This window comes from Mesoplodon mirus, assembly GCF_964341445.2.
Source record: "Mesoplodon mirus genome assembly, chromosome: 2".
Taxonomy (NCBI): domain Eukaryota; kingdom Metazoa; phylum Chordata; class Mammalia; order Artiodactyla; family Ziphiidae; genus Mesoplodon; species Mesoplodon mirus.
In genome coordinates, this window is record NC_138977.1 from 199753205 (window position 1) to 199770152 (window position 16948).

At 38.3% G+C, this 16948-nt stretch overlaps 1 protein-coding gene across 1 annotated transcript in view; it reads right to left on the reverse strand.

The window, feature by feature from the left end:
* Window positions 1-16948, reverse strand: part of ARHGAP19 (Rho GTPase activating protein 19) — a 54415-nt gene that overhangs the window by 31999 nt on the left and 5468 nt on the right. Inside the window, exon 2 of the mRNA XM_082611114.1 lies at window positions 942-1207. Within this exon, the coding sequence (XP_082467240.1) occupies window positions 942-1207 (266 nt within the window). The remainder of the gene's footprint in view (window positions 1-941; window positions 1208-16948) is intronic.

The window sequence follows — 16948 nt, forward strand, 5'->3', positions numbered from 1 at the left end:
GTTATAATGTTTAAACTTCTTTTGCTGCCCTTAGGATTTCCTAATATTTAAAAAAAAAAGGGGCTTCCTTGGTGGCTCAGTGGTTAAGAATCTGCCTGCCAATGCAAGGGACATGGGTTCGAGCCCTGGCCCGGGAAGATCCCACATGCCGTGGAGCAACTAAGCCCGTGTGCCACAACTACTAAGCCTGAGCTCTAGAGCCCGCAAGCCACAACTACTGAGCCCACGTGCCACAACGACTGAAGCCTGAGTGCCTAGAGCCCGTACTCCGCAACAAGAGAAGCCACCGCAACGAGAAGCCTGCACACCGCAACAAAGAGTAGCCCCCGCTCACTGCAACTAGAGAAAGCCCGCGCACAGCAATGAAGACCCAACACAGCCAAAAATAAAAAATACATAAATAAATTTATTTTAAAAAATAAATTAATTAAAAAAATAAAAAAACAAAATAGTACCTCTTTAACATCTTATCAAAAGCAGTGTTAATAGTCATAATTTATTATATATATCACTAATAACATTTCTGAGAAGGCTTTTTTTGGGTGATTCATAGGTATTTGCCTTATCAAAGCATTCCATGGAATGAAAACATTTGAGAACTACAATAAAAAAATGTTCAAACTTTCTTTACTGTACTCACCAGCTGTGAAACTTTGTATCTTTAATATTATTTTAGTATAGTATTAATAGGGCATGAAAATCAAGGTGCCCCTGATAACTACCTAATCATGTTATCTCTTGGGGACTAATATATATGCTTTAATTTATCTAGATCGTTTTATAATTTTTATTAATATTACTTAAGGTTTTACTACTCATGTAAATGAAAAATGACAAAAAGTGCTTTATAATAATAGAAACTCCTCCATGAACATGCAGATGTTCAGAATGAAGCCCAGGGAGCAGCTGAGACCTGCCCCCTTCACAGATACATCTCCTACCCTTTCGCTTGAGAGACATTAGAGACCGGAAGAATCCTGATGCCGGGCCGGCCCCACCAGGCAACTTAAGGTCCACTTCTCCCATCAGCTGAGCCAACTCAGTTCCAGGCAAGTCGATGAGCCTTGTGATATTGCTGACCACCAGCTCGGTGAACACCTCAGGTTTCTCATGTCGGAGTTTCTCCACAAAAAAGTCAGGATTGAAGATAATGGGCTGATTTCGAAGGGAAGAGTCATTGCAGATAACAAAATTGCAGATGGCATCACTGAAAACATGAAACAGAAGAATCTTTGGGGGTATCATTTTTAATATGTGTTTCTCATTCCCTCTCAGCCATACAATTATTCATTCTTTCTGTGGGCTAATCTACAGACTGGTCTTTTGAAAACCTAATCCTCAATCTGCGGACTGCATAAAAGAAGACAATTTGGGCTTGTTGCTGTTTAGGTTATATCCACCTAGATACTTAGAATTTTAGTTTAAAGAAAAGACACCAAATAGCCTCTATGATATGACCTGAATTTGCCTCTTAATTTTAGGCATTCACTGCAAGAAGATAGAGATCCTTACAGCCTCCTGAGTCTAAGAGTATATTAGAACTGGCAGTCACATTAAACCACTTTCCTTATTAAAACAGTCAAACCCTAAACTATTACCATTAAATTCTTGTAAAACATCAGACCTGCAGCTGTTCCCCCTAACACAGCAATGGGTAATCATTAAATTAAGGCCTTCCTGGGAGTACAGCCAGCACTGTATGGTATTTCCCATCCAGTGATTAACTGCTGACAGTAACACAGGCTTGTCGCAAATGCCACAGAAACCACGTGACAGTGAGCATGAGACTACTGAAGAGCTAAGACTATATCTAAACAGTATAGTAGACATTTTGAAAACATTTACTCTACCCTTAGGGTTCTTTGGTTCCTGGGTCCCTACACAGGCAGGTGTTTCCTTCTAATCAGTCCCCTTCAACTGAGCCAGGCGCTTTGGATTCTGTTCCTCATAACCAAAAAGCCTTCACTAGAATGGAAGGCACTTACAGGTACATAAAATAGATATTAATTCAGCCTTGCCAAGGTTCAGAAATGGGTTTTATTTTAAAATCCTTCATTCTGGATGGCTCTGGCCCATCGTCTAAGTCCAAACTTTGCTCAGACAGGTTCTTCCTCTCTAAGGCACTTGAAAAAATTCTGTATTTTGCTTCTCATTTTACTCTTCTATCACTAATACTCAGCAGTTATGTTCTGTTGGCCCCTGATCTTAGCTGGTTTTCCACTCCTAAATTATTTGGGCTATACTTCTAGCAAAGCTCCTCTGACTCTCAGAAATATTTTCTTCCCTATTGTTTTCTAATTTTAACATGTTACATATAAGAACTGTATTATTCCATCTCTTGTAGCAGACACATCACCACTTGTTTGTATCCATTATCAATCATCTCTAATGGCTTATTCTAATTTTCACTATATAAACAGCCATCTATTATACAACCAATGAGTAAATATAACACAAGCCAGAAAGGACAAGTCATCACATCTGTAAGACAAAGCCGAAATCCACCTGACTCAATCAAACATTCCCACAATAAAAACAATCACAACTTAAAAGTTTCCACAACACCCTAGGTACCAAAGCACTGTTCCAGGAAAAATGATATCTCTAAACATTAAATATAACTAATCTTTAACACACTTTGCCAATACTACATGGACCTTTTTTTATTTTCTGGCCAAACCACATGGCATGAGGGATCTTAGCCCCCCTGCAGTGGAAGCGCGGAGTCTTAACCACTGCACCGCCAAGGGAAGTCCTACATGGATCACTTTTAACATGGTATAATGAAAACAAGGCATGGGTAAATTTCAAAGTTCATCTCTACTTCCCTGAAAAGTTATTACATAATTTTATTCAACAGCCCAAATCTTCAGTTGGTGGCTACTAAATTTCTTTTCTCTAAAATGATAACATAAGAATTTACATAAAAATTTTAAATTATGAATGTGTATTCTCAAGCCAAAAAGTCATTAAAGAAAGAAAACTTAAAATGCTGTTTCCTCAACCTTTTTATATACTAAGGTTATTTTTCCTGTATAAATTTTTCCTGTATAATTTTTCCTGTATAATGATTGGCAAATGATTATAATACAAGCCAAATAAAATCAAAAGCAATTTCATCCTAAGCATTGACAAAGCCTTTTTTTAATGTCAGCTTATTTCAGTCAAGAAATTAGAGTCAATAGACAACTATTACTAATAATCACTGCCAATGAGAAATTACTACTCTACTGAGAAAGCCAGAAAATCATGAAATGGGTTAGCACCGAAAAGAGTCTTATAATTTATCATATCTAAGCTTTTATGGATGTCACATCCCTTTTAATTCTGAAAAACAGAATTCAGATCAAATTAATTCTACATATAAATGTACATGAATAGCATCCATTATATTCCTAAAGTAGAAACACATACATACATATAACCTCCAGATCTTTAGTTTATTAATATCCAGAGTAAGACTCAGTTGAGATTCCAAAACTTATATCACAGTTGACCTTCAGGCACTAAACTGGATCAAATAGACAAGTAGAAAGGAGCCAGAAGCACAAAACCCTACTACATCGTTTCTCAACAGAATCCCTTCTACCTTGCGGTCTGCTCCCTCCTAAATAGGTAGAATAGGTAGGAGAATAAATAAGTTCAAGGCTGCCCCTACCTATTCACAAGGAATACAAGAAAGAGACACCTTAGGAGTCCTAATACACAAGTAACAAACAAGCAATCTCAGTTTCTTTTCCCCTTCTGCTTTTTCTCCCCTTCCTTCCCATAAACATTCACTTTTGTTTTGTCTCACTTTAATTCCTTTAACCTAGTTCTTTTTTTTTTTTTTTCCTCTCCTTCACTTTTTCTGAGTGGAGCATGTGGTAAGACAAAAAGTAAGAGTGAGAAATGGTTAAAAAAAGGAAGTAAAATGGAAGATAAGAGATGGAAAAGACAGATATAGTAGGTTATGTTTTTAAATTATCCCCATATCACAAAGTCCGCTAATCTCTTTCCATGGAATACATAGTACCACAATATAAAGCTGAGAATATCACAGAACATGGTCAAGAACTTAAGAGAAAGGCTAAAGAAAAAGAAAAATACTATTTTTAAGCAAAAACAACTTCCTCCTCTACAGTATCTAATTTTAAAACAAACTCTAAGTTTGCTCAAGTTTAAGAAAAAAAATTGATTTCTTACATAAATGCTGAAAGCTTCTGATGAGGCATTGGTAAATCGAAGAGACAGGAAAAAAGCTTTCTCCTTGTTTGTTGTAACAAAGAAACCCTCCTTTCCCTTCCCCATCACAGCCTACACAAATTCCAGACATGTTAGAGGACACAAGGGCACATTATGGGGCCTGAAAGGCAGTACTTATTAGGACTCTAAGCACTCATCTGCAAGTAGGAACAAAACAGAAATTAAAAACTGGACCAAGTGAATTGTATTTGCCAACACATAGATGAAATGCAAGAGAAGTCTCCCATCACACTGAAAGTTGCATTAGACAAAACAATCACACAATATAAACAGTATAAGGACAAGCAGTTTTATAATATAAAAGGAAGGGTGATCCCTACCTCACGTCATACACAAAAAATAAATTTCAGACAGAATAAAGATCCAAATATGAAAAGCCAAATTTTTTTATTTTTATTGGAGTATAGTTGCTTTACAATGTTGTGTTAGTTTCTGCTGTACAGCAAAGTGAACCAGTTATACATGTACATATATCCATTCTTGTTTAGATTCCCTTCCAAAAAAGTCAAACTTTAAAAAGAATAAATTAATGAGCAGAAGAAAGATTTCTTAAACATGACATAAAATGCACAATCCACAAAGAAAAGACTGAAACATTTAACTATATTAAAATTGTAAATGTCTGTTCAACAAATAACATTATAAACAAAGTTCTCAAAAAATGAAGTCACACTGCCTCTGGAGAGAGGAACTGGATGAAAGAACAGGAGTGGGAGAGAAACTTTTCACTGTATCCTTTTTTGTATTTTCTGGATTTTTGACTCGTGAACATACTACCCATTCATAATAAATAAATAAGTAACAAATAAATGTAAAACTTTAAAAGTAATAATAAAAGACAAGCCATAAACTGAAAAAAAATTTGTTATGCATATAAAAGGATTAGTATTCAGAATTTATCAATGTACCTAAAATTTATAAGAAAAATACACTCAAAGAAAATTAGTCAAAAGATATAACCAAGTAATTCATAGAAGAGGGGTCTAAATGACTAATAAACATGAACAGAATCTTAACTTTAGAAGTTATCAGGGTAAAGAAAATTGAAAAATGGTATCTTTCCCCACCCATCATTTTGGCATAAACTATCAAATTCAGGTGATATCTTCTTATTCTTAGTTTGCTAAGGGTTATTTATTATGAGTCTGTGCTTAATTTCATCAAAATTTTTTGACAATCATATAATTTTTCTCCTTTATTTTGTTTATGTAGTGAATGACTCTGATTAACGTTAAACCAACTGGGCATTTCTAGAATAAACCCAATATTATAATGATGTATTATCATTTTTATATATTACCGAATTTGGTTTGCTAGTAGTTTGTTTAGGTTTCTCCATTTACGTTCATAAGTGAGATTATCATGGAATTGTCCTTTCTTATATTGTCTTCATTAGGTTTTGTATCAAGGTTGTGCTGGCCTTACAAAGTGAGTTGGGGAGTGTGTCCTATTTTTCTGTTTTCTGAAAAAGTTTGTGTCATTTCTTCTTTAAATGTTTGATGGAATTGGCTGATGAAGCCATCTGGACTTAGAGTTTTCTTTGTAAGGTTTTTAATTATATATACTCAATTTATTTTGTGTTATAGAACTATTCAAATTTTCTATTTCTTCTTGTATTAATTTTGGTAAGCCAGATATGTCTAGGGATTTGTCTATTTCACATAAATATTCAAACTTTACTGGCATAAACTTGCTCATAATATCCTCTTAGGAACTTTTTAATGTGTCCAGGTTCTGTAGTGATGTCCTCCTCCTTGTTCCTGATATTGGTAATTTATGTTTTCTCTCTTTTTAAATTTATGAATCTTATTAGAGATTTATCAATTTTTATTAGCTTTGTCAAGGTTCCAGCTTTTGGTTTTACTGAACTCCTCTATTACATGTTTGTTGTTTATTTTACTAATTTCTGCTCTTATCTTTATTACTTCCTTTCTTCTTTACTGGATTCAGGATAAGGTGGCACTGCAAATCAGTGGGGAATGAATGACTTTTTCACGAAATGGTGCGGGGACACGTGGACATCTATAGGGGGAAAAATGAAAATTGACACCTATGTCTCTATACACAAGGTCAATTCCAGGTGAATTATAGATCTAAAGGTGAACAACAAAACAATAAGCCTACTAGAAGGTAATATAGAAGAATATATTATTGAACTCAGGGTGGGGAAATAATTTTTAAATAACACATAAAAAATATTAACCAAAAAGAAAAAGATCAATACAATTGACTTCATTAAAATGAGAACTTGTGTTTATCAAAAGATACCATCAAGAAAGTGAAAAAGACAGGCACAGAGTGGGAAAATATATCTACAATACATACAGCAAAAAAATGGCTCATATCCTGAATATATGTAGATTTTGTATTAATCAATAAGAAAAAATAAATAGCCTAATAGAAAAACAAGCATGACATTTCCATAAAATCTCATTTAAAAAGCTACTCAATATCATTAGACATCAAGGAACTGCAAATTAAAAAACAATGACAGGGCTTCCCTGGTGGCGCAGTGGCTAAGAATCTGCCTGCCAATGCAGGGGACAGGGGTTCGAGCCCTGGTCCGGGAAGATCCCACATGCAGTGGAGTAACTAAGTCCGTGGGCCACAACTACTGAAGCCTGCACGCCTAGAGCCCATGCTCCGCATCAAGAGAAACCACCACAGTGAGAAGCACCGCAACGAAGAATAGCTCCCACTCGCCACAACTAGAGAAAAGCCCGCATGCAGCAACGAAGACCCAACGCAGCCAAAAATAAATAAATAAATAAATTTTTAAAAAGACAAAAAATATAGTGTTTAGAGATATAGTCTCCAACTTACGATTTTTCAACTTTATGATGGTGTGAAAGCAATATACATTCAGTAGAAACCGTACTTCAAATTTTGAATTTTAATCTTTTCCCGGGCTAGCAATATGTAGTACAATACTCTTTCGTGATGCTGGACAGCAACCATCCTGTACCCATACAACCATTGTTTTTTCACTTTCAGTAGAGTAGTCAATAAACTACATGAGATATTCAACACTTTATTACAAAATAGGCTTTGTGTTAAATGATTCTGACCAATTACAGGCTAATGTAAGTGGTCTGAGCATGTTTAAGGTAGGCTAGGCTAAGCTATCATGTTCAGTAGGTTAGGTGTACTAAATGCATTTTCGACTCCATCATAAATCAAGGAAGATCTGTACGTGCTTAAGTAGCAAAATTGTAAAGAGAGGCAAAGATGCATTTACCATTCAGGATAATGCCTACCTTTGGGGGTTAGTGATTATGAGGAGGCCAGAGGGCATAACGGGAGTTTCTAGGGTGTTAGCACTGTTTTTGTGATAAAGTATTCAGCTGGGGGAAAGGGGAGTGGTTCATTTGAGGTAAATCTGGAAAATGTTAACATTTGTTGAAGCTGGGTGTTAGAAAGAGTACTGATTATATTATTACTTGTATATATAACCAACATCCTTCATGACAAATTTTTTTAAGAAACCAAGTAGTTTTGACCTAAGTCTTGCTACAACTTGATGTAAATATCACAGAAAATCAAAGTACAGTATATACTAAAGGTTAATTTCCTCATCATAAAGGTTTTTGCATAAATGTCTAGAACCAGGAGAATTAGTAATTAAGTATACAGGCATACAGAAATAGCAGGGACTCCAGTATTTAAATGCATATACTAGGCAACTATCCCAAAGAGTAATAGAGGCAAGACCTACCCCTCAAAAAGGATATTATTACCTATAGTCTGCAATGATTACTTTTACCACTAGATGGAACTCTTCATGTAAGGTGATATGCTTAGTGAAAGGACTGGAAACAAAATTCACAGCTGAAAAATCAATTACATAAAAATGAAATGCAGGTGCTTTTGAGGCACGTTGAACCCACGAATCTGCAAAATTCAAGGCAGTGGGAGAAAAAAAAAAAAAAAACCTGTATCCTGCAGATGTATCTTTTGGCTGACTACTACCAAAACTACATACCCACAAAACTAAATGTTTCCTCCCTAGTGAATTGCTTAACTTGATTTGTTCTCCAAGAACCACAACTTGGCAACATCTATCAAAATATGAGCTATATTTAAAGTTGTCTAAACCTGACTTACCACCCTGAGAGAAGTATGCACTCTCTTACTACTTTTTTAACCTCTGGCTCTGAAACATGGCTTTAAATGTGTCACTTTATTGGAGAGCTGTTAGATATGAATAATACAAGTATTAAAAAAGAGGCTATTATTCTTCCCTTTTTCTACATGCCAAAGTTAAACTGGTATTATGAAAGCTGTACATAAAAAGAAAGGATAAAAGTAGGTCCCGTGTGTCCAAGCTGGCAGGGTTTTTGTAACAGAAAGTTTAAAGTTGATAAGTAGTACCACAGTTTTTCAGTAAATAATATCCAATTTCTTAAACGAAAATTTTGAAACACTTACACCCCAAGATTTGCCCTTAAGAGTAGCTGTCCAAGGTTTTGTAATATGGACCTCTAATCACTAATTTAGACTCCAATCATCTACAAAAATATATTTGGGGCTTCCCTGGTGGCGCAGTGGTTAAGAATCTGCCTGCCAATGCAGGGGACACGGGTTCGAGCCCTGGCCCGGGAAGATCCCACATGCCGTGGAGCAACTAAGCCCGTGCACCACAACTACTGAGCCTGCACTCTAGAGCCCATGAGCCACAACTACTGAGCTCGTGTGCCACAACTACTGAAGCCTGCGCGCCTAGAGCCCGTGCTCCGCAATGAGAAGCCACGACAATGAGGAGCCCCGGGCACTGCAACAAAGAGTAGTCCCCACTCCCCGCAACTAGAGAAAGCCAGCACACAGCAACGAAGACCCAACACAGACAAAAATAAAAACAAATAAATAAATTAACAAATATACATATATATATATATTTGGCCCCTATATTTATGTGATCCCAACTTGAACTAATTTCAGGCTACTAGAGCAACTTGATCTGAATTAAAGTGGCAGATGAAGGAATTCCTGATTGCTTACCCTCTTAACCTGATCAAGATTTTGCCCTATGAAATGACGATGGAAAGTTCTCAGTCAAGAAGGCTAATTACTCTTCCTCCGAGCACCAATAACACAAGTTTATTAACATATATTTAACTTGTCAATTTTTATCCCTTTGGGTGTCACAAGAATTAGTATTAATTCTGTTGCTGCCACCTCCCTTACTTTATCTCCCCCAGGCTGGTGTACAATTGGAAGAAAGTTTACTTGTATTAGAAAAGTAACAGCGGGCTTCCCTGGTGGCGCAGTGGTTGAGAGTCCGCCTGCCGATGCAGGGGACACGGGTTCATGCCCCGGTCCGGGAAGATCCCACATGCCGTGGAGCGGCTGGGCCCGTGAGCCATGGCCGCTGAGCCTGCGCGTCCGGAGCCTGTGCTCCGCAGCGGGAGAGGCCACAACAGTGAGAGGCCCACGTACCGCAAAAAAAAAAAAAAAAAAGAAAAGAAAAGTAACAGCAAAATTCCCTATTCATTTGGAGAAAGTTCTATAGGATGCTCCACTGACAACACAGTGTCTCTCGTATCATTATCTTAAAGCTGTTTACCCCTCAAAAAAGTATAGTCAAAGCTTCAGGAGACTATCTTTTCCTACAGACTTTAAATGCCATGAGCCTCAGGCAATTAAAACCAAAGTATTTCTACCTAGGATCAGATTAGGTTCCAAAAGACTACTTCTAAATCCACTTGTTCCAAAGTCCAGCGTGATATTAATACTATCCAAGAGACAGCTAATGCTTTTGCTCTGGCATATGACTTGTTCATATCTATACAACTTCACATACTGAAAATTCTTAAGAGCTTTCATCTCTTAGTCAGTATTCTATGAAACTAATCGTAAGTCGCTTCATCAACCATCATAAGAAGGTGAATTGCTTTTCTGAGGCACATGTTAGCCAAACAAGAAATCACAGCCACTCACATGTCATTTAAATTCAAACTAACCGTGATCTACTGAGTGCCTTATAATTTTAAGAAATTGTAAGGTACAGGAACAAGAAACTAGACTAAGTCTCTGGCATCCAGAAGCTTAAAATTTACTAAACACTACAAGATACTATTTTTTTTCCACTATGTCTGTTTTCAAAAATACAAGTGGTCAATTACAGGTGCAATTAGCACATGGGCACCCAGAAGGCCCCATGAGATGACTTTAAAAATTGGGCTGCGGGGCTTTCCTGGTGGCACAGTGGTTGAGTCCGCCTGCCAATGCAGGGGACACGGGTTCGTGCCCCAGTCTGGGAAGATCCCACATGCCGCGGAGCGGCTAGGCCCGTGAGCCATGGCCACTGAGCCTGCCCGTCCGGAGCCTGTGCTCCGCAACGGGAAGAGGCCACAACAGTGAGAGGCCCGCATACCGCAAAAAAAAAAAAAAAAAAAAAAAAAAAAAAAAAAAATTGGGTTGCGAACAATTTTTCTTTTATTGCATTTGCACATAAATGTTAGTCTTTTAAGTGTCATTATTTTAAAGAGATCTTGGGCATTTTGCTAAAACTCCTTTGAAACTGGAAGCAATTATGAGACTTTTTTCACTGTAGTAAATCTTAAGCAACCACCACTCTGGGGAAACACAATACAATACACTTTCCCACTCAGCACTGTGAGTGACACAAACTGTTGAGATGATGAGATATTGAAAAGACAGATTCTAATATATGAGATTTTACGGTGCATGAAGTGTATAATACTTTTGAAATGAAATTTTTACAATTTAAATATTCCAATTTCTTTTCAACACTTTTATTTCTTAACACCTAAAAAGAATCTATTGTGTCCGTTAAAATATTTATGCTTTAATAAATTTACACTTTATCCTCTGTACAATTTTTTTTTTTTTTTTTTTTTTTTTGCTGAGTGCAGGCTTTCTCTAGTTGTGGTGTGCGGGCCTCTCATTGCGGTGGCTTCTCTTGTTGCAGAGCACAGGCTCTAGCTGCACAGGCTTCAGTAGTTGTGGCTTGCAGGTTCCAAAGCGCAGGCTCAGTAGTTGTGGTGCACCGGCTTAGTTGCTCCACAGCATTGGGATCTTCCTGGACCAGGGCTCGAACCCCTGTCCCCTGCATTGGCAGGCAGATTCCTAACCACTGCGCCACCAGGGAAGCCCCTCTGTACAATCTTTTTTTTTTTTAATTTATTTATTTTTGGTTGTGTTGGGTCTTTGTTGCTGTGTGCAGTCTTTCTCTAGTTGCAGCGAGTGGGGGCTACTCTTCGTTGCAGTGCGCGGGCTTCTCATTGTGGTGGCTTCTCTTGTTGCGGAGCACAGGCTCTAGGCACGTGGGCTTCAGTAGTTGTGGCACACGGGCTCAGTAGTTGTGGCTCACGGGTTCCAGAGCGCAGGCTCAGTAGTTGTGGCACACGGGCTTAGTTGCTCTGCAGCATGTGGGATCTTCCCGGACCAGGGCTCAAACTTGTGTCCTCTGCATTGGCAAGCGGATTCTTAACCACTGCGCCACCAAGGAAGCCCCCCTCTGTACAATCTGAATATACATACCCTGGGTTCAAATTTTCAATGAAAGTTTAACACAATGACATAACTGTATGTTTCACATTGGTGTTCTTATTTTTAATATTTAAAAGCCATGTGTATTCGATGAAAAACACGGATTGAAAGACGATCGATCCCTTGCTTAGGGTCATCCTAACAAGTGAAGCAGGTTGAACAGCAGATCTACTTAAGGAGAGCTTGGTCACGAGGACAGCAGCCACAGAATGACGTGACCAAAGGAAAACAATAATGTAGACCTCGGCACTTGAGTGAAGAAACTACCAGTGCAACCAGCGCAGGGGCTGTCGGGATTCCAAACTTCAGAAAACGTTAAAACGCTGAATAGACTTCAGCAAGCAAAAGGGCTCATTATAGTGCATGTAGTGTTCTCTGATTAAAGTTTGACTTCCTTAGAGAGCAGAAAGTATGTGATGATAACGTCAAGAATGTTACCAAATGATATTCCTGTACACTTTCTTGGTTTCTCATCTTCCCCTAATTGTTAGTTTCCTGTTATTTGGTGAGTTTTTCTTTGGTGTCATTGTTTTTACTTACTTGGTTTTATCCTTGTAATTGTGTTCAGCATAAAAAGAAAACAAGTGGGGCTTCCCTGGTGGCGCAGTGGTTGGGAATCCGCCTGCCACTGCAGGGGACACGAGTTCGGGCCCTGGGCCGGGAAGATCCCACATGCCGCGGAGCAGCTACGCCCATGCGCCACAGCTACTGAGCCTGCGCTCTGGAGCCCACGAGCCACAACTGCTGAAGCCCATGTGCCTCAACTACTGAAGCCCAGGTGCCTAGAGCCCATGCTCCACAGCAAGGGAAGCCATCTCAATGAGAAGGCTGCGCACCGCAACAAAGAGTGGCCCCCGCTCATCGCAACTAGAGAAAGCCCGCGCGCAGCAACGAAGACCCAATGCAGCCAAAAATAAATAAATAAATTTTAAAAAATAAAAAAAAAGGGTTTCCCTGGTGACGCAGTGGTTGAGAGTCCGCCTGCCGATGCAGGGGACACGGGTTCGTGCCCCGGTCCGCGAAGATCCCACATGCCACGAAGCGGCTAGGCCTGTGAGCCATGGCCGCTGAGCCTGCGCGTATGGAGCCTGTGCTCCGCAACGGGAGAGGCCCGCGTACCGCAATAAAGAAAGAAAGAAAGAAAGAAAGAAAGAAAGAAAAAATAAAGAAAACAAGTGAAGAACTTTATTATATAATCCCAATGTCATTCTTTAGTTACAATTCCTAAATTAATGAGGTTCCCCCCTCCCCAAAGGTACAATTAAAACACGTGTAGCAATTGTAGCTGTCACAGGGCATGCAATTACAAATTTAATATTAAGAACCACATGGTTTCTATACTTCATTCATGAATTTTTCTTCTCTGTTCATTGATACGGATAGAACCCAACTGAGACATCTTTATCTCTAAACGAATGACATATTATTTTAAAGCATGTCAAATAATGGTTTACTTCTTTATTGTAACACATTTCAGAAACGTGGACAAAGATCAACCAAATCATTTTAATTTTCTATGGTGAAAAATGAATGGAGCAAAAAAAGAAAATTAGGATCATATAACCAGGAACATTTTTGAAATAGATGTAGCTTTACATGGTATGTTGGACAATATTTTCTGTTGAAGTGGGGAAAGTTTATCTGTTATAGCTTGGCTCAGATCATTATCGTACTTTGTAATCTTACTGAGTCCCAAGAAATTTGTTTTATGCTATGTAATATACCCTGGTCAGTAAGCAAAAGAAATAAGGCCCAAACTTAATTAAACTTATATGCCTAATCTATATACCTTTAAAGGAAGAATCTCATTTTCATACTTTTGAGTATAAATAATATTTTAATTACATATTAATTTTTCTAAAGCTTACGGGTTAATAAATACTACAGCATAACAAAACTCAGCTGGCAGGAAATTGAATTTTTCTGTGATTCTAACTGTTTCATTCTTGCAATAACAAAAAACTGGTGTCTAGCTTTCAGGTAATAGTTCAGCTTGACAAATCATCTGTATTTAATTTCATAACTGATATTGTTATTTATGTTTTCATCTGATTATCTTAAAAGCTATGGCTTTATACAGTGTTATATTTGATACTAACACATTTCCCATTATAAATGTACTGTCATTAACTCACTCCATATTTAAATAAGTATTTATAAGGTAAATCACAAAACTTGTAAGCTTCTGACAAACTCACTCTTTTTTTACCCATCACTATAGTTTTATACTTAACTACAGAAAAGAACAATGGTTTTCCTACAAGATTTTAAGTAGTAGGTAAAGACTGTAACACGAAAGATGATACAAGATCATTAACTGCCAAATGCATAGTACAGCCAATGAAAGCTCTAAGAATTCAGAGTTAGGAGAGAATCTTTCACCCTTATACAAGAGTTGAAATTTGAGGTAGGTTTTAAAGATGAGAAGGGTTTGACAGTGGAGGAAAAAAAAAAAAAAAAGATAAGTAGTACTTAATTAAAGGGCTTTTTTGTTTGGTTTTTTATTTGGTGGGTTTTTAGGAAACATAAAATGCTTTCTCCACACATTAGTGGCAAGCCCTTTTCAAAACGTAACTTGAAGCAAAGGAGGGTGCACAGGGGAGTTATGAAGATGGGTGTAGTGGACAACTGCTGTTTGAGCTTCCCACATCTGTTTTCCCCTGTTTCCCCTTGAGCAACAACCTCTTCCGGTCCTTTAATCTATGTAGTTTGGTGGGCTGACCCTACTCCCTGGCCACCAGTGTGAGCATATGACCCAAGCTCACCTCATCGAAACATTTTATCCCCCTCACTGATTCAGACAAAGGCCCTCAAGTCAAACCAGGACAAAAAGACTCAATTCCAAGACTCTTGCTAGATGTTAAGATTGCTAACCAGATGGAAGATTGAAGCTGTTGGTGGTCCGTTTCTGCCACCTTTTGTGAAGAACCTGCCCTTTTATAAAGCAAATACAGAGATCAGATCTAAGAGAGCAAAAAGCAGATGCCTGGGACATTGAGATTTGAGATCTTCAATACAGATTAAGCTGTGCTTGATCTACGCCCTGGACTTTTGTTTCCTGAGCTAAGCAGTGTCTCTTTGTGCTTAAGCTAGTCTGTTTCTGTCACGTATGACTGAAAGAGCCCTAACACACAGAGATGTGTAAGAGTGTCTGCCCACAGTACGAGCCCTCCTTTCCGCGCCTCCACCTCCAGAGGACAGAGCGGGCTTCTGGAATACTCTGCCTCCCTCCTCCTCCTCTGGAGCCTCGGTTCTCCAAGATCAGTCTTGCAGGCTTCATCACCGCTGCCTCCAAAGCCTGCCCCTGTGGCCGTGGCTGGCAGCCTCTACTATTAAGTCACCCTCTCTTCTTCATATTTTCCTTTTTTAATTTTTGTCTTTTCTATTGCTCTTCTCCCTTCCACACCATTTTTCCAATGCTTCCTAGTTTTTCACAAGCCAGTCCTGGTTTTTCTTACAAACTGGAACTTCTTTTCAGCCAAATCACAGCACATAGCATGCAGCCTTTGGTTCTTCAACTGAATTCATTTCAGCTGTTTTCACTGTTCCACGTTACTCAGATTCTTTAAAAGAAAAAAAAATCAAAAAACTTCCAAACTTAATGCTGTTATGCCAAATTTAGAGCTAAATTCTGGAAAAGAGGGTATTACTCCAACTGATAATTACAACTGAAAGCTACCCTGGTGCAAAAGATCCATGTGCAATACTCAATCCTAGAACTAGACCAAAAAAACATTACTGTACGTTAGACCTTGGCAGAAATGTAGTAACTCTTTTAAAATTATATATATTTCCCATCATTACAAACACCAATTTCTAAAACCTCATATAACTACATGCCAGTAACCCCAAGTAAAAAGATATGAAAAGTTAAAGTAGCTTGCTCAAAGGCACATACTGCTTTAACTGAGGGAAAAGTATCAATAAACAACGTACCTGCTGGGATCTTTGCATGTTTGCAATTGCAAAGACCAATAAGGTAATACTATATATCTTAGACATCAGCCTGCCTCAAAAAAATAAAATCAGATAAATTATATTTAACCTAATAACTATTGTTTAACAGTCTTGCTTCAGGCTCTTTATTCCAGAAAACTGTCATTCCATTTGGAATGTATATAGACCTTTACAAGCTTACATACAAATAAGTCTGTCCGAGCAAATATAAGCACCAATCACCTTCTTGTCCTCTGACTTGTTTCTGTCCCTCCTCACTCATTCAGATCCTACACACCACCTCATACTTTTCTATAGAATAGACTTACGTAGTGTTGAAGCAAAGGGAAGCTAGGAACTTGGAGATAAGATGATTCTCCATGTGCCAGTTATCAATTTATTGCCTCTCACCCATCATTGCCTACTCTGCAAAAATGGAGCCAGAGACTTTTAAGTGTATTTCCTTTTCCAGCTGGCACAATGTTAAGCATTATGAATAAAGAACACTGCAGAGACAGTGTAGGAGGCAGGGCCTTTCCCTTTCCGGTTCCAGGCTGCTTGTCTAGGCAAGCTCCTGCAGCGTGCACAGCTTCTCCACTGATAAGACTCCAGTTTACAGCAGCCAGCAGCACCCACAAGTCAGTTGCTTCCTCCCAAGACACCTCCCTATTAACAGCTTTCCCCAGTGTCCTAAAGGGTGGATTTCTGGCAGGTTCCATAAGGTGAATTTCCAACAACTTCCACCACAGCAACTTCTCTGCCATTCTGTGAACCACAGCCATGCCTTCTCCAACAAGGTGGGATCTCTGCTCTAGGGTGCCTCTTCTTAGTACATTCTGTCTCAGCCCTATGGATAACAGTGGATTCTTTTCTTTTTTTCAGCTTTATCAAGCTATAATTGGCAGACAAAGTTATAAGATATTTAAAGTGTACAACATGACGACTTGGTATACATAGCTGATTCTGATTTCTCCCATTTGTATATTGTTTAGAGATCTCTTTACTTCTTATTAGCCAATCCCTTGTTACTCCAATCCCCTGTTATAATCAATAATTCTTTATACTAAACTTTCTTTGTTCAAATTACTGTATAGTTTCTGTGTCCTAGCTGAACCCTGACTGATATAGCAGGTAAAAACTAGCAAAACATCAGCACAAAATAGATGGGCTCTGGCATTTCTAGAAACAACCCATTCTAAAAGATGGTTAATAAAATGTAATTAAAAGGGTTCACTCCAGGGCTTCCCTGGTGGCG